Here is a 24,177-nt window from a genome sequence, read left to right as displayed (position 1 = left end):
TTTTGGTCGCACAATTTCAATGGTTTTGTTTTATATATATGTGTATATATATATATGTATACATATATATACGTATACATATATATATATATACACATATATATATATACACATATATATACACATATATATACACATATACACATATATATATATACACATATATATACACATATATATACACATATATATATATATATATATATATATACACACACATATATATATATATATATATATATATATATATATATATATATATATATATATATATATATATATATATATATATATATATATATATATATATATATATATATATATATATAAAAACAGAAAATGTCAATATTTATTATGGTAACATTACATTAATTGTTAGCTATAAACACTAATATCTCTAACATATATCCTACCAGTAAATATTTGTATTTGTCCTCTACAGTGTTGAAGAGCATAATAGCAAGATCAAAATCTACTTTTTTTTTTTTTACTCTGTTCATTTTCATATGCCAGTAGTCAGTCAGTGGTGGTGAGTCTGTCCTGGTGTTTCTTTTTTTCACATCATTATACTTAGTTTTATGCCATTTCTTCCTAGATTCCTAGTCGGTATCTCAATTGGAAATTACTTTTAATTGCACTTGTACTCATAAATTTATAAACTAGACTGCTTCACTTCACTTGTACCAGTAGTGCCCATCTCTAACATATATCCTTCCACTAAATATTTGTATTTGTCTTCTACAGTGTTGATGATGAGAACGGCAAAATCAACATTTACTTTTAAAGTACTTTATAACATAATCTGATATAGACTTTCAATTTATAAAGATTACATTATAAGAATTTACATAAAATGATACAGAGTAAGAAGTGTTTTGTAATGTAGTATTTGAAAATAATAAAGAAAAACATCTCATGATACTCTATTGAGCATAAGTGACAATTTTTTGAATTTGTTAAATTAGCCCAAGTACCGTAATTTTCCTACTATAAGTCGCGTCTTTTTTCATAGTTTGGGTGGGGGGGGGGGCACTTATACTCAGGAGCGACTTATATACATATATATGTTTTTTTTTCACTTTTTTGGGCCTTTTATGGCTGGTGCGACTTATACTAGTCCGAAAATTACGGTAAATGAATTCACTATCTTGTACTAGCTTCTGTGACTTTTTCCCGAGAAAACAAGACATTTCAAACAGAAAACAGTTCTAGGGGTCTCAGTCAGACAACATAAAAAAGGATTCTTAAGGGGTTCAGTTGGTTTTCTTTCTATGTGGAATATGTGTGGAGTGCAGTCTCACCTCGAAACCGAAAGTACCTCAAGATGACGTTTCTCAATAATTGCTGGTATTTAAACACTGACATTTCAGAATACACACAAGTGTAGGAAAATTAACTGTACTGGGATTACATTGACAGTTTTTCATTCTTACAGAACAAAATGAAAAAAAATGAACAACCCTGCAATTGCTTGGCAATCTGTCCAGTCAAACTTGTCTTTTTCACTTTCACAGTATAAAACAGGTTTAAATCTTTCTCAAATACAAGTGACCCCCAAAGTAATCTACGATAGTACTATATATTTTGTCCACCCGTGTACATGTTTTGGTATAGCTCATATAGAGTGGACAATGGCTATATTGCCCCGTTGTTTCCAAGATACTCCTCACTTAAAATGTTGGGGCTCTTCTTGAGTCCGATAACAAGTAGTCCCTTTCCTTCTTACACACTGTCATCACGCTTGTGACCAGCGAGGCAGGATCCCAACTGCTGCAAAGCCTAGCAAAGGTCAATCTGTGGCAAATCTTTTGAAGTTGCAAGGACGAATCAAGTAAAGGGGACTACGGAACTCCTGTCATCCTCCTCTCAAGCCGATCCAGCTTCTCCAGATTTTCTTTCAGAAGTTTGGACCCAGGATTGAGACTCAATGCTCTCTGATAGTACATGCGGGCTGCTGTATAGTCTCGCTGCAGAAACACGAACAGACCCACATACTTTGATTTAGGACATATTTGTGTTTAAAAATGTTGGAATGGAGCTGTGAGAGACAGAGGAAGGATATGATCAATTTTATTTGGATGACAGAGTTTTTATACCTTGATATGTTGAATCCCTCCCATGTTCATCCAAGCTTGTGACTGATCTGGATTGAGTTCCACAGCTAATTTATAGTTCTAGTGAAGAAAGTAAACATTGAGGTAAATATTAAGAAGAATGGCTCCACTGACCAAGCAGCACAATGACAAAGTGTGCTTGTATGGCCATCTGAGTAACTCTGAGAAGATCAGCATCTCCAAACAAGAATCAGTCTGTAAACAACAGAAATACACAAAAGGACAAGAACGGTACCTTGAAAGCTAGGTCCAGTTGGTTCATCTCTCGTAGCTGGTTTCCTTTAGAGAAATACAATTCCGCTCTCACTGCAAGATCACTGGGATTCTGGTGTAGAGCGTTGTTCAGAGCTTCCAGAGCCTGACGCAAACAGATAATGCCACCCATTTATCGTCATGGTCTTTAACAATTTTATTCTCTGCTGCGCTCTCATAACAGAACAGAGAAAACAAAATTAATTGCCACACTGGCAATCCAGACAGTTGTGATAGATATATAGGATTTTAGGGCATTTTATTCATTATGAACGATCATGCCTACGACATAAATTATACAAAACTATAAACAGTAAACTACACAAAAGGAGAAACAAATATTCAAACCGAGTTTCTATCATAATTACTATAATGGAACACATCTTCAACTTTTGAATAATTGAATATACTGCACACCTCCGTGTGGTTGCCTTGCTTGCTGTAGATGGAAGACAGGAGGCGATAACATTCAATGCATCTGTTCCCTCTGGAAATGATGTCCCGGGTCATTTTCTCTGCGTCTTTTGTACGGCCAGCCATGGCTAATACTTGCGCCTGGATGGAAACACAGACAAGTGTTATGTCAAGATGCCATACAGGTTTATTGTAATGTGTCAACTGTCTATTGGAAGGTTACTGGTTAAGCTGATAACAACCAGGCAGTACCGTAATTTTCGGACTATAAATCGCGTTTTTTTTCATAGTTTGGGTGGGGGGGGGCGACTTATACTCAGGAGCGACTTATATATGTTTTTTTCCACAAATCTTTACTTGATCATTAACACATCACTTACTTACAAGTATAGTTGACCACTTCACATGTTATTTTTCGTATAGTTGATCACTTCACATGCTTTGATATCTTTATCTTGAACATATTCAAAACATGAAAAATATAGAGAAAAAATCAAATGAAGTAATTAACACTTTAAAGCGCCATATCCTCTGGACATGTCCTCTGTCACCAGGATGACATAAAGGACGAGAAATTTGATCGATGGATTTAATGATTTGGAGTGACACAAATGGTTTGATAATATTGCTGTTTATGTGATAGTTATTTAAAATATAGTTTATATATCGTTGTATGGGCCTGTGGAATAATTTGAACTGCGACGCGGCACACGGCATTGTTGACAAAGGATGACCAATGGATTTAATGAATTGGAGTGACAGATGGTTTTATAAATGTGTTATTTATGTAATAGTTTTTTTAAAATAACTGAACGTTACGCCAGGCCCGTTCTCAGCTCCTCGTTTGTGTTTGTCACGTTAGCATACCGTATCGTTTAGCCTGTTGTTGCTCGTTCATGTCTGTTCTTGGTGTTGGATTTTGTCGAATAAGTTGCCCCCCAAAATGCGACCTATACTCCGGAGCGACTTATATATGTTTTTTTTCACATTTTTGGGCATTTTATGGCTGGTGCGACTTATACTCCGGAGTGACTTATAGTCCGAAAATTATGGTACTTACTTTTGTAATGCTTTCTTCATTTAAATACTATTTTTACAAATTGCGGGTTACGTTGTTGTCGCTAATGCAACAACTGCATGCCGATATGCAATTAGCTCTGTGTGTTTGTGTCTTGTGTAGTTGTGGTGGTAGCAGTCAGTGTTGTTACACTTGTATGTAAAAATGTGTTTTACATGGTACACGTATTGAATTGGCCAAGCCTTGGAAGTGCAACTCGTCAAGTTGAGGGTATAGTAGAAATGACAAAAAGCTTTTTAAAGGAATAGCCCCACAGTTGTAGTTATCACATAAGCTAACATCTAAGATAGCATCTTCAACGCCTTCCTCAGAATTATGGGAATTATCTTAAAATGTCATGAAACTCTTTCTGGATGTCATGATTATGTGTATGCTAACCAGTGCTAGCCGAATGTCAGTGTTCTCTGGCTGTAGAATAACAGCCTCTCTGTAAACATGCAGGGCATCATCGTAGCGGCCAGTGTTGTAGTACAGCGCCCCAAGTGGTGCCAGAATCTCCACCTTCCTTGTCACTTGAAGTGCTCTGCAGGGTGGTGTCAAGGATCATGGTTACTAGTTAGAAGCTGTTCAGTTTGATAATACAGTTCCTTACGACCAGCCCCTCTTACTTTTAAGACAATTTGCTATGTGCTTCTTTAATTCATCTGACAAGAAATACAATCAATTTAGCTACCTTTTATACCAGGACTCTGCCTCTTTGTTCAAATTGGAAGAGCGGAGAAGGCGTCCCAGGTTCACCATGGCCACATAATGAGCTGGTTTAAGTTGAATTGCCTGCTGGTAGTGAACAGTTGCCAGCTCCTCCTTTCCTATGGAAGAGGAAGTGTAAGCAGGAGTCAACAGTTTTTGAGAATGTTCAAACTGAAAATGGTTACTTTACCAGTATCCACCAGAAATACCCCATAGTTATTATGCAGGTCTGAGCTGTCAGGACAATTCTCAATACCTTTTAAATACATTTCATGGGCTTCAGCGTAGCGTTTCTGTAAGAATGTAGATAGAGAGGACTAAATTAGTGCAAGCTGTCAGAGTCAAGTATTCTGTTTATATATATATATATATATAAAAAAAGACTATTTAATTTTTTTTCTTTTTGCTAGTTATGCTTCAATTCCCAGACTATCTTGCTAGCAATTGTGCCCCGCGTACGGAGAGAATATGAAAGCCCCACAAATTCAGGTTTGAGCTGGGAATGGACTCTAAGTGCTCTTGAATGTAACTCCAACATTACCTATATGAATCAAAGTTCCCCAAAGTTTTGGAACAGTTGAGTGAGGCTTGAAAACAGCCAAAAATGTGACTTTTTAATAAACTACCGCTCAGTACTAACACAACAAAGGTTTTTTGAACTGTACTAATAATTTACCTGGTCAGCATAGAGTGATGATAGACTGGAATAAGCATCGGCGAAATGTGGGCCATAGTTAATGGAATCCTTCAGCAGTACTTCTGCTTCTTTCTCCTTGCCCTGTGACCTAATTAATAACATCATCATCATAATTATGTTCATAATCCCAGGCCAACTTTCACATCATTACAAACTCCACAGATACTCCAAATAAATTAACCTCATTCTTTTTGTACCATCCATTCATCCATCCATCCATCCATCCATCCATCCATCCATCCATCCATCTTCTTCCGCTTATCCGGGGTCGGGTCGCGGGGGCAGCAGCTTCAGGAGGGACTCCCAGACTTCCCTCTCCCCAGCCACTTCATCCAGCTCATCCCAGGGGATCCCAAGGCGTTCCCAGGCCAGCTGAGAGACATAGTCTCTCCAGCGCGTCCTGGGTGGTCCCCGGGGTCCCCAGGGAGGCGTCCAGGAGGCATCCTGATGAAATGCCCGAGCCACCTCATCTAGCTCCTCTCATCTACTCCGAGCCTCTCCTGAATGACCGAGCTTCTCACCCTATCTCGAAGGGAGAGCCCGGACATCCTGCGGAGAAAACTCATTTCGGCCGCTGTATCCGGGATCTCGTTCTTTCGGTCACGACCCATAGCTCGTGACCATAGGTAAGGGTAAGAGCGTAAATCGACCGGTAAATTGAGAGTTTTGCCTTTTGGCTCAGCTCTCCCTTTATCACGACGGACCGGTACAGAGTCCGCATTACTGCAGACGCTGCACCGATCCGCCTGTCGATCTCCCGCTCCATCCTCCCCTCACTCGTGAACAAGACCCCAAGATACTTAAACTCCTCCACTTGGGGCAGGATCTCATCCCCAATCCGGAGAGGGCATTCCACCCTTTTCCGATCGAGGACCATGGACTCGGATTTGGAGGTGCTGACCCTCATCCCGACCGCTTCACACTCTGCTGCGAACCGCTCCAGTGAGAGCTGGAGATCACGGCCTGAAGAAGCCAACAGCACCACGTCGTCTGCAAAAGGCAGAGACGCAATGCTGAGGTCCCCAAACCGGACCCCCCTCAACGCCTCGGCTGCGCCTAGAAATTCTTACTTACTGCAGGAAATGCGGCTCAAACTCTGGCATCGGTGATACCGGGACCGAACCGCCCTTATCAGTTGGCTCGGCACCCCGTACTCCCAAAGCACCCTCCACAGAACCTCCCGAGGGACACGGTCGAACGCCTTTTCCAACTCCACAAAACACATGTGGACTGGTTGGGCGAACTCTTATGCACCCTCGAGGATCCTGCTGAGGGTGTAGAGCTGATCCACCGTTCCACGGCCAGGACGAAAGCCACACTGCTCCTCCTAAAGCCGAGGTTCGACCTCCCGACGGACCCTCCTCTCCAAAGCCCCTGAATAGACCTTACCAGGGAGGCTGAGGAGTGTGATTCCCCTGTAATTGGAACACACCCTCCGGTCCCCCTTCTTAAAGAGGGGAACAAACACCCCAATCTGCCAATGCAGAGGCACTTTCCCCAATGTCCAGGCAATGTTGTAGAGGCGTGTCAGCCATGACAGCCCCACAAAATCTAGAGCCCTTAAGAACTCCGGGCGGATCTCATCCAACCCCGGGGCCTTGCCACCGAGGAGTTTTTTAACTACCTCAGTGACTTCGACCACAGAGATTGGAGAGTCCGCCTCAGAGTCCCCAGGCCCTGCTTCCACAATGGAAGGCGTGTAGGTGGAATTGAGGAGGTCTTCGAAGTATTCTCCCCAGCCACTCACGATGTCCCTAGTCAAGGCCAGCAGCACGGCATCCCCACTGTAAACAGTGTTGACATTGCACTGCTTCCCCCTCCTGAGACGCCGGATGGTGGACCAGAATTTTCTCGAAGCCGTCCGGACATCATTCTCCATGAACTCGCCAAACTCCTCTCACGCCCGGGTTTTTGCCTCAGCAATCGCCGAAGTCGCGTTCCGTTTGGGCATCCGGTACCTGTCAGCTGCCTCCGGAGTCCCGCAGGCCAAAACGGCCCGATAGGACTCCTTCTTCAGCTTGACGGCATCCCTTACCGCCGGTGTCCACCAGCGGGTTCAGGGATTGCCGCCACGACAGGCACCAACGACCTTACGCCCACAGCTCCGGTCGGCCGCCTCAACAATGGAGGCGCGAAACATGGTCCACTCGGACTCAATATCCCCCGCCTCCCCCGGGACATGGGAAAAGCTCTGCCGGAGGTGGGAGTTGAAGCTCTTCCTGACAGGGGATTCCGCCAGACGTTCCCAGCAGACCCTCACAGAGCGTTTGGGTCTGCCAGGTCGGACCAGCATCTTCCCCCACCACGGCGCCAACCCACCACCAGGTGATCAGTTGACAGCTCCGCCCCTCTCTTCGCCCGAGTGTCCAAAACATACGGCCGCAAATCCGATGACACGACTACAAAGTCGATCATTGAACTGCGGCCTAGGGTGTCCTGGTGCCAAGTGCACACATGGACACCCTTATGTTTGAACATGGTGTTCATTATAGAAAATCTGTGTCGAGCACAGAAGTCAAATAATAGAACACCGCTCGGGTTCAGACCGGGGGGGCCATTCCTCCCAATCACGCCCTTCCAGGTCTCACTGTCATTGCCCACGTGAGCATTGAAGTCACCCAATAGAACGATGGAGTCCCCAGAAGGAGCGCTGTCTAGCACTTCCTCCAGGGACTCCAAGAAGGGTGGGTACTCTGAGCTGCCGTTTGGTGCATAGACACAAACAACAGTCAGGACCCGTCCCCCCACCCGAAGGCGGAGGGAGGCTACCCTCTTACACTGCACCCGACCCCTTTGGCCCCTCCCACAGGTGGTGAGCCCATGGGAAGGGGGACCCACGTTTCTTTTTCGGGCTGTGCCCGGCCAGGCCCCATAGACGAAGGCCCGGCCACCAGACGCTCGCCTTAGAGCCCTGCCTCCAGGCCTGGCTCCAGAGGTGGGCCCCGGTGACCCGCGTCCGGGCGAGGGAAAACCAAATCCATTCATCTTATTCATCATAAGGGGCTTGTGTGAGCCGTGCTTTGTCTGGCCCCTCACCTAGGACCCGTTTGCCATGGGTGACCCTACCAGGGGCATGAAGCCCCAGACAACACAGCTCCTAGGATCATAGAGGCACGCAAACCCCTCCACCACGATAAGGTGACGACTCACGACTTTTTGTACCAAATATTAAAAAAACAGCGGACAATAAAAAAAATAAAAACATTTCCTATTAATTTCCAAATGCTGTACACCAGATAGTGCTTGTCCCATCACCAGCTTCTTTAAGGGGCAAGGAGAAGCTGAATAAAAAAAAAGCCTTCAGAGTCTGACTGACTTGAGGAGATTTCCCAGGTTGAAGAGTGCTCGATTATGTTGAGGATTGATGTCCAGTGCGCTCCTGTAGTAGCGCTCAGCCTCCTCCGGATTGTGTGTCAGAGTGCCGAGGTTGTTCATAACGCTGGCATGGCGGGGGTACAACCTGAAAATTAAAGGAAATTTCAGAAGAATGTATTATAGAAAAGCAAAAAATTATGTTTTGTTAAACATTTTTCCTTTTGTTGTAATTAGTAGTTTTTTGTTAAAGAAAGAAAACATCCTTCAGGTCATTCAAACAACTTGAAACTGACAAACTTAACTAAACTTAAATTACCACAGTATATTACAAATATGTTTGGTTTTCTTATTTGTTGTGGTTTAAAATTTAAATGACCCTAATCAGATTTGATGCTCTCATCACAGAATTTTCGCAAAATTGTTTTGTTTCTCTTTCTGAGACATTGCAATGAAAATGCATTAAATACGATAAAAATGGGACCCACTGCCTCCCTGCTTGGGACTCAGCATTAAGGGTTGGAATTGGGGGGTTAGATCACCAAATGATTCCCGGGGGCGGCACCGCTGCTGCTCACCGCTCCCTTCGGGAATGGGTCAAATGCAGAGACAAATTTCACCACACCCAGATGTGTGTATGACAATCATTGGGTGTTTACATACAACGATCAGAATCGAACCTGAGAGCAATGGTGTAGTGATAAATGGCTTCTCGGTGCCGAGTGCTGTCCTTCAGAAAGTTAGCGTAGTTGTAGTGCACTTTGGCATTGTGAGGAAGAGTCCAGATACCAGAACTGAAACAAGGTCAAGAGGAGAAATAGTTATTTACAGCCACCAAATAGAAAACATTCAAAATAAAACAATGATTCCTAATTCATTTGCTGTCATTCATATTTGAATGATCAACAAAAAAATATTATTATTATTATTATTATTATTATTATATTTATAATTAACAACATGAATGACGCTCAGAGCACAGATTCTAGCCAAGGTGAAAAATATATATATATTTTTTTCCATCATTACCAGTCATGGTCTGTAATTCACACACTCACCTGAAGAGGGCCTCTCTGGAAAGCCAGACTTTATTCTGCTGAACCGTCTTCCAGGAGAACAGCAGTAGCAGCAACAGCATGGAGGCACTAAGGATTGTGGTGCCAAAACGGCCCACCGAAGAAGAGAGACGACTCAAGCCATGAACCACCAGGATACAGTAACCCATACTGCAAGAGCAAAATTGGGAAGATAAAATTAATCAGAGAAAGAAAATGCAAAGCTGCTTCTAAAGAAAGTTGTTAGTTTTAGAATTTAATAAAAATTTCCCAGAGATACTCACCTAGGCATGTAAAGAACCCTTTCGGCCACAACAAATCCCACCCTGAAGAAAAGGTTGCTCGCAGGAATGAAAGGAAACACTAGAAGCAATAGTCCCATAAACACCTCCTTACGCTTTTGTCTCTGCGAAAAAAAGTATTCCCCATTTACACCTAATCACGTCAAAGCCTAAAGGTACAAAGAGCTGCGAAGCTGATACAGATTATTGTTAGCGGCATCAAAGTTACCCAAATGTCCAGCAAAGTGTTATTTATCTTGATCGATTTGTCTGCTACATGCGCTACATCCAAGGATCTGCCCACAACTGAATTGAGTGTTATTTGGTTTTGCCTCCACAAGTGGAAAATGCATTTTAATGCTTCTTTATAGACAAGTGGTCGCTACCACAAAAAAAAAAAAAAAGCAAAGAAAATTAACAAAATATTGTGGTGGAAACAAACTAGGGCTAATCCTAACGTGAGTTATAATGAATTCAGCGACACACACAGTCGAACAAATTCACAACATCCATCCATCCATTTTCTATACCGCTTGTCCTCACGGGGGTCGCGGTCGTGCTGGAGCCCATACCAGCAGTCATTGGGCAGTAGGCAGGGGACACCCTGAACCGGTTGCCAGCCGATCACAGGGCACACAAAGACGAACAACCATCCACACTCGCACTCACACCTAGGGGCAATTTGGAGTGCTCAATTGGCCTACCAAGCATGATTTTGGTAAGAGGCAGGAAACCGAGGTGCTGGGAGAAAACACATGCAGCCACAGGGAGAACATGCAAACTCCACAGAGGGAGGGCCAGAGGTGGAATCGAACCGCCACCCTCCTAACTGTGAGGCGGACGTGCAAACCAGTCCTCCACCGAGCCACCCTAAACCCCACGACAATAATAAAAAATATAATAGAAAAGAATATGTATTTTACCTGCAATGAATGGATACAGTGCAGACAGAGGGCAACCATCACCACAGCTAGTAACACAGTGGCCATATTGCGAATGTCACTCAGCGACTCAACAAGAGGGATACTACCCACTTGCCAGTCATAGCACAGCACGACAGGGGCCATCAGCAACCAGGTGTTGAAGTACAGCAGGTAAGAGTAGGTCAAAATTCTGAGGAGAGGCAAACATGGAAAAGAAATGGATGGATAGATACGCAACAGGTAGAGAGATAGATTGAGGAGACAAAGAAAACAATATCTTGGTCACAATTGCATGTATTGTTTTAGCTGCTAGATTCTGTTGCTACTAGTCTATTTCCAGGCTTTTTTATAACAACATAGTCAACATTTTTTACATGATACCTTGAACGCAAACCCCACAGTACCAGCTAAATACTCAAAAAGGTCCGCCCTTCTGGGTGACGCAAGGCCACTATTTATTTTTCGGTTTCCGTTTGCCTGCTACTTTGATGGGCAAAATTGGATACGCTTCGATTTAGCGCAGTTCCAGCCCGACATCTGTGAAAAGTGCACTATGACTAGCTAAGCACTTAAAATATGTATATATATAAGCATGGTTTGTAGCTTCTTCGCCACCATGGAGGCAATGATTAACAACTCCAAAACGTGTTTAGCCGCACGACCTACGAGCTGAAACTTGTTGCTAGCTAGCTTGTCAGCATAAGTTGCACAAAGTAGTACAGCAGTACCTTACTCGATTATCTGTCCTTGTTATGGGGGGGCATTTTATGTATTAAAAGTATTAGTGGTATCGCTGCTTGGTATAAGTATCAATGATTAGTCTAGAATTGAGTGCTTAATTAAAGTGGTATCAAACATACCTAGTTGTCAGCTTTATTTTGTACATTTTGGGAATGACTTTCCTGTTTATGTACATTTTAAGTTTAGTTTGAATCAATTGAATGCAATACTATTTAGTGTTTTGTGCATGTATGCATGTATGCATGTATGCATGTATGCATGTATGCATGTATGCATGTATGCATGTATGCATGTATGCATGTATGCATGTATGCATGTATGTATATATTACAAATATATACAAAGTAATTACAACTGGAATTAAACAACACAAAAAAAAATGTAACTGTAATTGTGTACCACTGACCTGGTAAGAAAATAAGGTGCAAAGGATGCAGGATTGTCCTGTTCAGAGAAAAGAGGCATGGAACCTCCCATTAACCACAGTCTTAATGATACAATGGCCAATACCTAAAAAAGGACAAAAGTAATTAAATAATGCAGTCGCAAATATGAGACATTAATATTTGTTTAAATTTATAGTAAGAGGGCTGCACCAAAAATATATAACAAATTTGCTATGACTCACAGAACAGTAAAACCCGTGGCTATGCTACAAACATGCCACTGATGAGATAATAGCAATTCCAAGTTTCATTTATTGGGCCAATAGAGATGAGATACCGTTTTTTTCCATGTAAAATGCGCCCCCATGTATAACACGCACCCTAAAAATGGCATGTTGATGCTGGAAAAAAGCCTGTACCCATGTATAATACGCACCCAAATTTCGACTCTTACTTAAGTCCGTAAACGTAAAATTATTTCAGAAAAAAGATAATCTTTGGGAACAACCGGATGTTATTCTGCCGGTCAGTGTCACTGCGCATGCGCTAGCAAACCCGATAGCGAAGAAATGTTTCGGATTTGTGTAGGGTACATTGTGACAGCAAACGAGCAGGTGCTCTAGCAAGCGTCTGATACGAGAGCATTGTGTTCGAATGGAGCGTGTTTGAAGTGAACAGCAGAGAAGAAAGCGCATCTGTAATGGCGGCCTCCGTATCATATCCGGATTTAAAAAAAAAAAAAAAAAGAATTTTTTTTTTTTTTTGTACCCATGTATAATGCGCACCCCAGATTTTAGGACAATAAATCTTGCCCATTATACATGGAAAAAAAACGGTAAAAAGTCATGGAGACGTATCATGGAAAAGCCACTTTTTTTTTGCTTTTATATTTATTTTATTGTGTACTTAGAGTCTCCAAGATTGTAGAAAAGTGTCTATCCCTAAAGATGCTGCAGAGATTCTTTTATGATCTGTTTGCGGGCTATTTTTTACTCCGTTCAGTGTTCTTCATTTTCTATTACGTATTTTTATCTATTACATCACATCCATTGGGGCGGGACTACCAAACAAGGTAATGGGTGTGGCAAAACTGTTTCGCAAATCCGCCATCTTTATTACTCGGAGAGACTTTTGTAGTCCAAACAACTCAAGGAAGCCAAAGTGGAAAGCTAAAAATGTTCTGTTGTTGGATGCATCAATCCACACAACTCATTGCATCGCCCCCCAGCATCAGAACCTCAAAGAAGTGCCTGTTTTACACCCGCAATTTACACCCCTAGTATGTATGTATGGACAGGTCTTCTGCCGTTGACATCCTTTGATAAATCAAAACGTTTGCGGCACAAGTAAACGCTACCTCAGCTAAAAAACTACAAAAATGTTTGACCGTAAAAGGAGGTGTCCGTCTTGGGGCCTGGAGGGAGTGGGGTGTATAGTATCTAATTTCCATTTAAAGAGACTGCACCAAAACGGCTTGCTCTGAGCCGCACCTCAGAACAAGTATAAAAGAGGGACCTGTGATGCTATCAAAATGAGGAATTCAGACATAAGCATTGCTGTTCCACTTTATATAAACCACAACTGAATGAGTAAAACTTAAAACAGAACAATTTATAAATGTGATACCGTATTTTTCGGACTATAAGTTGCTCCGGAGTATAAGTCGCACCAGCCATAAAATGCATAATAAAGAAGAAAAAGACATGTGTAAGTCGCACCGGACTATAGGTCGCAGTTTTGGGGGAAATTTATTTGATAAAATCAAACTCCAAGAATAGACATGTCATCTTTAAAGGCAATTTAAAATAAAAATAGAATAGGCAACAACAGGCTGAACGGTACGGTATGCTAACGTAACATAAACACATAAACGAGGAACTAAGAACGTGCCTGACATAACATTAGGAGTTATTCAAATAATTATTGCATAAATAACATGCTAACAAGTTTAACGAACCATCCGTGTCACTCCAAATCATTAAATCCAACGAAATCTTCATTCTCTGTGTCACTTATAAACAACTCCGCGAACGCCGGAAGTAGAAGATGCGGTGCTTCCTCTTCTACGTGGCTTATGTCAGACTCATTGTCAGTTGCAGTTCCATTTACTACACAGGCATAGAGCGCCTTCTTACGGTTTAGTGTGAAAATAACATGTGAAATTATATATTGTGTTATTAATTTCACACATTAGTCGCTCCTGAGTATAAGTCGCACCCCCGGCCGAACTACGAAAAAAACTGTGACTTATAGTTCGGAAGATACGGTATGTAAGCTTTAAATAAAAACTACTTACGTAGCTAGAGACAACACAGGCTCGTTTGATGAAGGGTTTCCAAATCTGGAGAAGTTGTCTAACGCCAGTTCCAGACAGGTGACTGAGAAAGGGATTTAATGATAGACGTTACAAAGCAGTAAATAGTCAAGCCTCTTAAGTACTGTAATTTTCTGACTATAAGTCGCGAGTTTTTTCATAGTTTGGGTGGGGTGGGGGGTGGCGACTTATAATAAGGAGCGACCTATATGTGTTGTCTAAGTGACACGGAGGACGAAGAGTTTGAAGGATTTAAGGATTTGGAATGACACAGAAGGTTTGAAAAACTATTATGGCTTTTACGCACGCCCGGTCCTACTCCACGGAGTTCTCTTTCACCTCCGTGGATAGAAGCCGAGGGCCGGCGCTCGGCCGGGTGGCTGTCCGGGGACGGTGGATGGGGCTCGGTCATGGCTTTTACGCACGCCTGGTCCGATTCTATGGATCTCTCTTCCACCTCCGTGGCTGGAAGTCCACGCCGCCACACGCCTGAAAGTTTGTTTGGTTAAATAAAGAGCCGTTTACCAAACCCACGTCTTTCCTTGTACTTTGTTAACGCTACAATCGAGTTATATACTAGATCTGTGGAATAACGACGAGGCTGACGTCAGGGCCTTGACAAAAGACGAGGAATTTGATCGATGAATTTAATGATTTAGAGTACACAGATGGTTTGATAATACTATTGCTTATATAATAGTTATTTGATATCTAATTTATATATCGTTATATGGGCCTGTGGAATATTTTGAAGTGCAAGCACCGTCAGCTGCGCGCACCCATTGTTGACAAAGGACGATCGATGGATTTAATGATTTGAGTTTGACTTTGAGTTTATTCACGCGATATCCAAGACATACAACATGGAACAACAAACAGTAATTCCGGATGCGTGAAAAGGTCACCCCAAGCAAGCTATTTAAAGCTTTTAATAGGGGGCCTGGTTTCCCATAAGTATCAGATATTGGCCAGATATCCTTACATTTTGGACAACATACAACAATAATAAACACACAACAAGGTACAACACACAACAACCATACGACAAGCAATAGACAACCTCAGTATTCTGGTTACTCTGGATTTGATGTAAAGTACATTTGCAATTTATAAATTAACAACTAATATATTAACAACAGGACACGGGTGTTCATGCAATTTATAACTAGCACATTAAATATACATTGATAGGAGTTGATTTTTTAGATTTGCCTTGAAGATGGATATGGATTGCAACAATTTTAGTGTTTCATCAAGCTCATTCCAAATCTGTGGCCCTCTGCACACAATACTAAAGCTTGTAGATTTTAGTTTCCGTTTTTTCCCAATGATTAGATTTCTATTCCTGGTGGTGTGACACAGATAGTTTGATAACATTATTGCTTATAAAATAGTTATTTGATATATAATTTATATATCGTTATATGGGCCTGTGGAATATTTTGAAGTGCAAGCGCCGTCAATGGGGCGCACGCATTGTTGACAAAGAACGATCGATGGATTTAATGAATTGGAGTGACACAGATGGTTTTATTAACGTGTTATTTATATAATAGTTTTTTAATAACTCTGAATGTTACGTCAGGGCCGTTCTCAGCTCTTCGTTTGTGTTTATGTCACGTTAGCATACCTATCATTTAGCCTGTTGTTGCTCTTTCATGTCTGTTCTAGGTGTTGGGTTTTGTCAAATAAATTGCCCCCCAAAATGCGACTTATACTGCTCCGGAGCGACTTATATGTGGGTTTTTTTCACTTTCTTGGGCATTTCATGGCTGATGCGACTTGTACTCCGGAGCGACTTTTAGTCCGAAAATTACGGTAACTTGAGTGTTGGCTGGAAGCAGAATGGCTGGAAGCAAAATGTTCTGTGCTTACCGGAAGAGGGGCTTGCCGCAGAGCACAAGAGCGTCGTAAAACATGCAGACCCCGAACACTGTGATGCCCGTCTCTTTCACCAACATGGCACAGGTACCCAGCAGTAAACTGCCGAGCAGAGACCCCACTGACACTGTTGAGGGTGTCGAGTCTTCGGATGCATTCACACCAACACTCCTGAGAGGATAAGAAACACATAATGTTTTATGTTGGTATTTTTTTTATTTGATAAGAAATGTAACTTTCTGTGTGTGTAACTGTGTAACTTTATAATAGCTTGGCTAAAATAAAAAATGAAGAAACCAAGGCCGAAAACCAAGACATCCAAAGAATTAAGGCGACATCTCATGGAAAATCTACTTTTTTTACAGAAAATAATTTTCTTGTGTATTTGGAGTCACCAGGACTGTAGAAAAGTGTAATATATCCCACCAGGTGCTGCAGGCTTCGCCAAATTTGTTTAAATGGTTTCAAGTCAAAATTTTCTTTTAAATTCTAACATTCGGCCCCACTATCTAACCACAGTATTCTGATAAATGATTATTAAGAAGTAAAATCCACTTGTTTTATCCATCTCAAAGGCCGGCCATTTTGCCATTTGTTGGCGACTGAAAATGACATCACAGTTTCTGAGCTAACAACCAATCACCTGTTTTCTGAGTGTGGTTATAGCTGCGGTCAAAGGCAACTAATTTATTTGACTTATTTCAAAGGTTAATTTTAAAAAGGACAAGAAATAAAAACATTATTTTGTGTTAAAATGTTAAATGAGTTATATTTTTTCAAAACATTCTTTGAAAAAGGGAAACGTATATGTTCCACATGTATATGTATACCGTTTTTTTCCGTGTATAGTGCGCAAAATTTTACTAATTTATTGTCCTAAAATCCGGGGTGCGCATTATACATGGGTACAAAAAAAAAAAAAAAAGATTTTTTTTTCTTTTTTTAATTTTTTTTTTTTTTTTTTTTTTAAGTCCCAATAATCGTCACACACGCAGGGAGGCAATGGGTCCCATTTTTATAGTCTTTGGTATGGTCTTAACTAGGCTGGATGTAATTTTTTTTGTTGGCGTTGATTTCTCCGACTGCCCGTAAACGCACCACCGCGCTTCGTGCGCGCACGGGACAGCAAACGAGCAGGTGATCGAGCAAGCGTCTGATACGAGAGCATTGCGGTCGCATGGAGCGTGTTTGAAGTGAACAGCAGAGAAGAAAGGCAAAGTGTTGTGAAATAAAATGCACAGAACGGATGCGCAAGACACGTCAGCTATATAAAGAGCGAGAGTTGTTTTCTTCCTATTAGTTTCAATTCACAGTTTAATTAGCAGTTTCAATCAGCAAATAACAAAATGCGTATTACAGGTAAAATTTTATTTCACAACACTTTGCCTTGTTCCTTTGGTCTCTGCTGTTCATCCTAAAACACAAAGGCGCTCTTTAAGCAATGCGACAGTGAGCGCCCGGCGCGCTGCGGTTGCGCGACCGCACCAAATTAAGCTCCCTGCGCAGTGCGCACTGAGGTCCACTTAAATTTTAGAAAGTACATCAGGACTTTAAAAATATCTTCTAAATTTCAGCGACGGCTCTGTCACAATAATCGGCCAGCCCGGTGCAGTTGGGCGGTCGGCGGCGCGCTACGGTTGAGCGTTCTCTCGCACGCTCTCTCTCTCGCTCTCTCTCGCTCTCGCACACACGCAAACCGGATATCATACGGAGGCCGCCATTACAGATGCGCAGAACGGATGAGCAAGACACGTCAGCTATATAAAGAGCGAGAGTTCAGTTCTCTACCTAAATCCGTATTACAGGTAATATTTTATTTCACAACACTTTGCCTTGTTCCTTTCTTCTCTGCTGTTCACTTCAAACACGCTCCATGCGCACGGAGCGCGGTGGTGCGTTTACGGGCAGTCGGAGAAATCAACGCCAACAAAAAAAATTACATCCAGCCTAGTTAAGACTATACCAAAGACTATAAAAATGGGACCCATTGCCTCCCTGCGTGTGTGACAATCATTGGGACTTAAAAAAAAAAAAAAAAAAAAAAAAAAAAAATTACATTTTTTTTTTTAAAAAATTCATAAAAATTCGGTGCGTATTATACATGGGTACAAGCTTTTTTCCAGCATCAGCATGCCATTTTTAGGGGTGCGTACTATACATGGGGGCGCACTATACACGGAAAAAAACGGTATGTTGTTAAGAGACGCTGTTAAACGACATACTTGATCAGAATCAGTTTGTGCATGCCAAACAGGGAATTTGACTTTGACGGTTGATCTCAGCTTCTGTACAACATTTAGAGGCTGAGATCAACCGAAGATACTTTGAGTGAATGCGAGGTAAATACTGTGCTAGTTCCTATCTTTATATATTTTTGTAAATCCTCTTTATTTGCAAGCTAAGTGAATTTGTATTGTCTCCTTTTCTTAGTTTTGACGTATGGTTGAGGTGTTGATTTAACATGTAAAGACTTATGGACAAAAACAAATGTCAGTTCAAACCCAAACAACAAAAGTGAGCCTAAATTGTACTCGAAAGGAGTAACAGTGGTCATGTGATGTTCTCAAGCTGATTCATCACTTCTTTTTGATTTTATCTTATTCACTATAAAATGTAATAAATGCAGTTATGCTGACAATTTAGTAGCCATGGGTCATTCCTCCACATCAATGGGAGGGGTCTGGCTTTGGGTCAGAGAATCAAAGGGGGGCGGGATTAGTGAAATGAGACAACTTTTAAATTTGGCTAGGTTTCTTATACAGTACAAGATCTGTCTGATAAAACACGCTTTATTTGAACTGACCATAGCGTACTGTAATTTTTTGGGGGAAAACGTTAGCGTTTCATGAATTCAATTTACCTTATATAGGAAAGGAACGCTAGCAAGAACAGCAGACAAGCAAACAGATCAGCCCTTCCCACTATTCCAGATACCTGCAAGACAAGAAAAGATATTGAAAATTTACCCCTAACTTTTGTGCATAAAATGCATGGAAATCTTCCCCGCTTCACAATTACCCATCAAAGTCTGGATCTTTCACTCATATTTTTCGATTACGGGAGAAAAAACACTTTGAACAGTGCTAGTCAGTCTGAGAGTGACTAATATGTTTCTTCTTCTTATCGTGGCTACAAGGCAGTTAGTTACAGGCTTGGCTAGATGTGGTTCAGCCACAGCTGAACACATTTCTGTCCCTTCTCGTTAAACTCTGCTAAATCCGATGCTGTGCAGGGATGTTCCAGCAGGGGACACATGAGGAGGTGTTGCATGGTCTGTGGTTCAGTGCCACAGTCACACTCAGTGTTCCGATCATCCAGATGTCCCCATTTGGCGAGAGTGACTTTTGCACGTCCAACACCAGATCTTAGTCTATTTAGGCATTTCCACGTTGCATAGTTGGTGTCTGCTCCTGGGGGCATTGCCTCGCTTGCCTTAAGCTCCATTGTAGTTTCTGGTGGAAGATTGTCAAGTCTTTCTTCCCACCGAGTGACTCTTTCACTGCCTATGCTCGGTGTTCTAAGGGGTGGGACACTTTTCAGAAAACCTTTCCTGGACTTAAGGCAGCTTTTGGCTGGTACATGGCCAAAGAGAGGATGTCTTTGGTCAGTGGACTGTTGTTGCCGCTCTTCCTTGCTTGCTGCTTGTCTACGTATCTCTGGTAGGGCTTTTCCTGCCAGGATGTACAGGCGCTCTGTAGGCGTTGGTTTTAGACAGCCAGTGATAAGACGGCAGGGAGCATTTAGGGCGGGGTCCAGCTTCTTGGCATGGGCAGCTCTGTCCCATACTGGGCAAGCATACTCCGTAGCTGAGTAGCAGAGAGCAAGTGCAGTTGTCTTGAGAGTCTGTGGATTAGCACCCCATGTTGTGCCAGTGAGCTTGCGGACAATGTTGTTCCTCGCAGCTACTTTGCACTTAGTCTTCTCAATGTGGGTCTTAAAGGAGAGGCATCTATCCAGGGTTACCCCTAGGTAGACTGGGTGCTCACAGTGTTCAACGGGGGTTCCTAGCCAGCTGACCTTCAGTTGGCGCTTAGCTTCACGATTTCGCAGGTGGAAGGCACACACCTGTGTCTTAGATGGGTTTGCACGTAGGTGGTTTTCTTCATAGTAGGGTGTTAGCTCTGTCAGAGCATTGGAAAGTCTGTCTTCCAGGATTTTGAAATCAGTGGACTAATATGCTAATTATGCCAAACTAAAGGTTTTGATTCCATTCACTTTACAAAGCATTAATCCTAAAGGGATATAAAAATGTACCTTACTATTTTCTTTCTAGCTCTTTATACATCATTATTTATATAGCGGACGCTAAAAGAAAATACAAGCAGCCCAAAATTTGAAAATAAGTAAATAAACTGAATTGAATTTAAAGAGGCTCAGATATTTCTTATGGCGTGTGAGGGACACTGAAAATTTAAAAATGATTGGAAGGACAGACGCAGAATACTGACCAAATGCCACATGAACACTTCGAAAGCTAAGCCCTGTGTTAAAAGTTGTTTTTCATTTCGTTGTGCAAATTTCAAAGCTTATAGCACATCCATGTAAATTATTTAGGTCAGTTTAGTTGACACAATTTTTGTACGACTTTGCGTGGTCATGCTGATTATAATTTGTGTACATCATGAACTCACAGCCTCGGTGTGCACAGGGTGCACGGCAAACAGGACTGATGTGACGAAGGCCAAGTGCGACTCTTCAAACACACACCGTTCACACGTGTGCATTAGGACGCAGGTTACGGCGCAGTGCAGACACACATTGACAATGTGGAAGTAGAGAGGTGTCATGCCACCAAGAAGGATATTCAACCTGATAGACACAGAGAGGGGGAATTAAACAATAAAATGTAATTTTCAGCTCATTTTACAGAGATAAATATAAAGTAAGATAAATATTTTTAAAACTTTCATTACCTATAGCCTAAACATAAATAAATAAACAACTGAGATAATGCAGTTGCACAAGTGTGCACACCCTCTTATAAGTGTGGACAAGACTGCTCCATTTTTTTTAATTCAATGTTTTACCAGGTAAGTCAATTGAGAACATTTTCTCATTTACAATGACAACCTGGAGGCAAGGTGTGTGAAGTGTCTTGCCCAAGGACACAACGACACGTGACTGTGACAGAGCTAGGGTCGAACCGCCAACCCTCCGGTTACTAATCGACCCGCTCTACTGCCTGAAGCACGGTCGGCAAAATTAACCAATCTTATTCAACTTAAAATTGAATGGGACTCTGTCACTATTAAACGTGCCTCTGATTAACCCCAAACAAAATTCAGATGTTCTAGTTGGCTTTTGCTGACTTCTTTTTTTTTTTTTTTGGCCTTTTAAAATTATGGCTAAAAAAAAAAATTGCATTACAACACAATTATTTTGCAAGTGTTTGGGATATTCTAAAATGAAAAAGATTCTATCTTGCCACCCTGGCTCATATCCCAACATATGAAGAAGAATCTAAAGTCACTACTTGCCATTTATTCCTGCTGCTCCTACACCGTTGCGGTCAGTCTTTTGGCAGTCTTGCTTACGTTTTTCTTTTTCTTTTTTTCTTATCTTTTAGAGGATTGTCCAGTTATTGATGACATTTCTGTTGTACCATATTTTCTCCACTTTATGATGGATGCCTACGCTATGTTCTGTAGTATGTGTACTTGAACCATACGATGCCTCCCATATGACTTTAAAAATGTCAAGTAAAGACTACTATCATATAAAATACTATTACTACTTGCCCTTTCAAAAAGCATTTTTTGAGTAAGGCTAATGCCACGTCGATGGCAATGCAGCATCTATGGTACGTTTCAATAAAATGATGCAAAGGAGTTGTGACGTGTGAAGAGATTACGGCATCGGTGCTGCCTGACGTCATACTGATCGTGGATTTGTGACTTCGTGAAACAGCAGCTCTCTACTGGAGACTAATAATGCTACGTCGTACATTCTCATTTCAACATAATTAAAATGGAACCAAATTAAATGTAACATTGGTCTTGAAAGAGTGTGGGGAACTCACTTAAAGGTGAGAATGCAAAACGGTCTGTAAGATTTGTGGCTGGAATTATCCGACATCTTCTTGCCCCAAAAATCGTTGGTGAAGATGTTAAGGAGACTGGAACTCGGTCGAACGTCCGGGTTGTTGATAATTGCCCAAACATCGTCGTGCACCAACTCCCCATGGAGAGAGTTGCTGTAACATAACACACACAGGGTCACCAAAGCAGCACAGCGACTCGCAGTCCACACCGTCTGCTGCCGGATGGGGTTTGATGGATGCTGGGGAGGTTTTCGCTCTTTCTCCGGGGATGTCATGTCAGTCCTGGTTTCTCCAAAGGCGCATGTGGGCTGCAAATTAGTGTGGGGGCACAAAAAGATTCGTCCATTCCGCTCGACAGGGAGTGTCCGTGAGAGAGGTGAATTTAAAGAGGACAGTTTGTTGGTTTATGCTGCCTTCAGGTAAATCTGGAAAAGAGCGTTGCAAATGCTGAAAGGTGTTAAAACGTGATTATATAATAGAAATGCATGTAACAAATTAATTCCTTATTTCACAGGCTGGGCGATGAGCTATAAAGCACTTGATTGTGTGACTAACGTGAGAACGCAATCCTACTAATACTTAAATGTACGAGTTTGAACTGTTCAGGAAGCGCACATCAACATTCAAAACCCGCCTTCACACGCATGCGCAAGTGACTGATGCCGAGTGCGTCAGTGAGCAGATGTAAACATTGCCTGTGGTCGAAAGAAGTATTAACACATTGTAAAATCTTAGTCGACTCAAATAAAAAAAGTTACATTGTTATAGTGATGGGAAAATAGGATAAAGAGATGACAATCAGATCTAAAGCAGCAAACAAATAAAATACAGTCCCGCTATTCACTATTCCCGGCCCGCAAAAAGCGATAATATTTTTGAAACTTCAAAAACACTGACGAACGTTAACATTAACACTAAAATATGTTTAAAAGTTTCAGTGCTCGTGATGGGGAATGGAAAAATACTATTAAAAATACAGTGAACGCCTATTGTAATACAGGTGACCGTACTTCGCGGATTTCACTTATCATGGATGGTTTTTGGAACCAATGATCCGCGATAAACGAGCAATTACTGAAATTAGTATAGTCATTATGTCACATTATGAGTATTATGTTAAGCTGTGGAAACAAATAACAAGGTTTTATCGGTTTTCAAAAAAGAGGTGCGACATTTCGGAAAGCTGCAAGCGACACTGAGCCTTCGTGCTCAGCTAATGGGCGTGGACTCGCATTTGTCCCAGGATGCACCTGCAGGCCTTTTTCGTCTCTTCCTTGGCTCCATTAAAATGAAGTGGTCAAGTTTCACTATTCTCAGATAACACTGAGCTCACTCTGCTTGCCAGGCACCCTGGACGCCTCCAGACAATTGTTGCAGTGACGGTGAATTGTAACAAAGTGACTCGCATGTCCATGTGGACATTGAATTCCACATAAACTAAATAAAGACAGTGACAAATGGAACAGTACCCAGGAAATTTAATGTGAAATGAGTAAATAAAATAATCAATGATACTTTGTTTTAACCTTCCTATCGTCCTCAAATATATATAAAAAAAAAGATTGGTCCTTGGGGTCAATTCGACCCCAGGCACATTTACCTTCAGAAAATAATTTACAGAATATTGTTGTCCAACTTTTTGTGAAAGGCACTTTGTTTATTAAATATAAATAACCCCATGAAAATCAGTTAGCTGATCTCTCTAGCACAGACATGGGCAAACTACGGCCCGCGGGCCACATCCGGCTCACGGGGCCGATTAATCCGGCCCACCAAACCTGAATAAATTGTATTATTAATTTTTTGGGGGGTCATTTTCCCTGCAATTACTATGTTTGCCCAGTAGATAAGGAAGCTTGAGGGTCATCCATCCACCCCTGCCATTGTTACAATAGTTTTAGTTTGGCAGTGTTGTTGTTTTTTTTCTTCACAGGAATACTACCGTCCAGTTACGTCCATGTGTGTCTAGCCCAGACATGGGCAAACTACGGCCCGCGGG

The 24,177-nt window shown here is 41.7% G+C and overlaps 1 protein-coding gene across 3 annotated transcripts; it reads right to left on the bottom strand.

Annotated features, from left to right (window-relative positions):
• Positions 1–773: 773 nt before the first annotated feature.
• Positions 774–22,678, bottom strand: tmtc1 (transmembrane O-mannosyltransferase targeting cadherins 1). 3 transcript variants are annotated; one of them, XM_061268904.1, is made up of 19 exons: positions 22,158–22,678; positions 20,770–20,947; positions 18,999–19,072; positions 16,133–16,309; positions 14,240–14,321; positions 11,964–12,067; positions 10,928–11,006; positions 9,897–10,018; positions 9,616–9,783; positions 9,238–9,351; positions 8,562–8,705; positions 5,225–5,333; positions 4,739–4,841; positions 4,532–4,667; positions 4,237–4,381; positions 2,784–2,921; positions 2,350–2,472; positions 2,097–2,174; positions 774–1,967 (listed from the first exon to the last, which is right to left on the bottom strand). In XM_061268904.1, the coding sequence occupies exons 1-19, from the start codon at positions 22,451–22,453 to the stop codon at positions 1,842–1,844; spliced, it is 2,496 nt and encodes an 831-aa protein (XP_061124888.1). In that variant the 5' UTR covers positions 22,454–22,678; the 3' UTR covers positions 774–1,841. The 3 variants fall into 3 exon arrangements, with proteins under 3 accessions (XP_061124888.1, XP_061124887.1, XP_061124886.1); XM_061268903.1 differs by having other exon boundaries at positions 4,805–4,841; positions 10,817–11,006; positions 22,158–22,677; XM_061268902.1 differs by having other exon boundaries at positions 10,817–11,006; positions 22,158–22,660.
• Positions 22,679–24,177: the final 1,499 nt, after the last annotated feature.

This window comes from Syngnathus typhle, linkage group LG21 (assembly GCF_033458585.1).
Source record: "Syngnathus typhle isolate RoL2023-S1 ecotype Sweden linkage group LG21, RoL_Styp_1.0, whole genome shotgun sequence".
Classification (NCBI taxonomy): domain Eukaryota; kingdom Metazoa; phylum Chordata; class Actinopteri; order Syngnathiformes; family Syngnathidae; genus Syngnathus; species Syngnathus typhle.
Note: the sequence above shows the minus strand (reverse complement) of the source record. Positions and strands in the feature narration are given on the sequence as shown.

Bases quoted from the DNA above. Each gene is read 5' to 3' on its own strand.
- tmtc1 (XM_061268902.1), bottom strand. From the start codon at position 22,453: ATGACATCCCCGGAGAAAGAGCGAAAACCTCCCCAGCATCCATCAAAC. The intron at 9,784-9,896 runs GTGAGTATCTCT...TTGCTCTTGCAG, and splicing joins AGGGTTCTTTACATGCCTAG to TATGGGTTACTGTATCCTGG. The intron at 4,382-4,531 runs GTAGCTAAATTG...ACCACCCTGCAG, and splicing joins GCAGAGTCCTGGTATAAAAG to AGCACTTCAAGTGACAAGGA.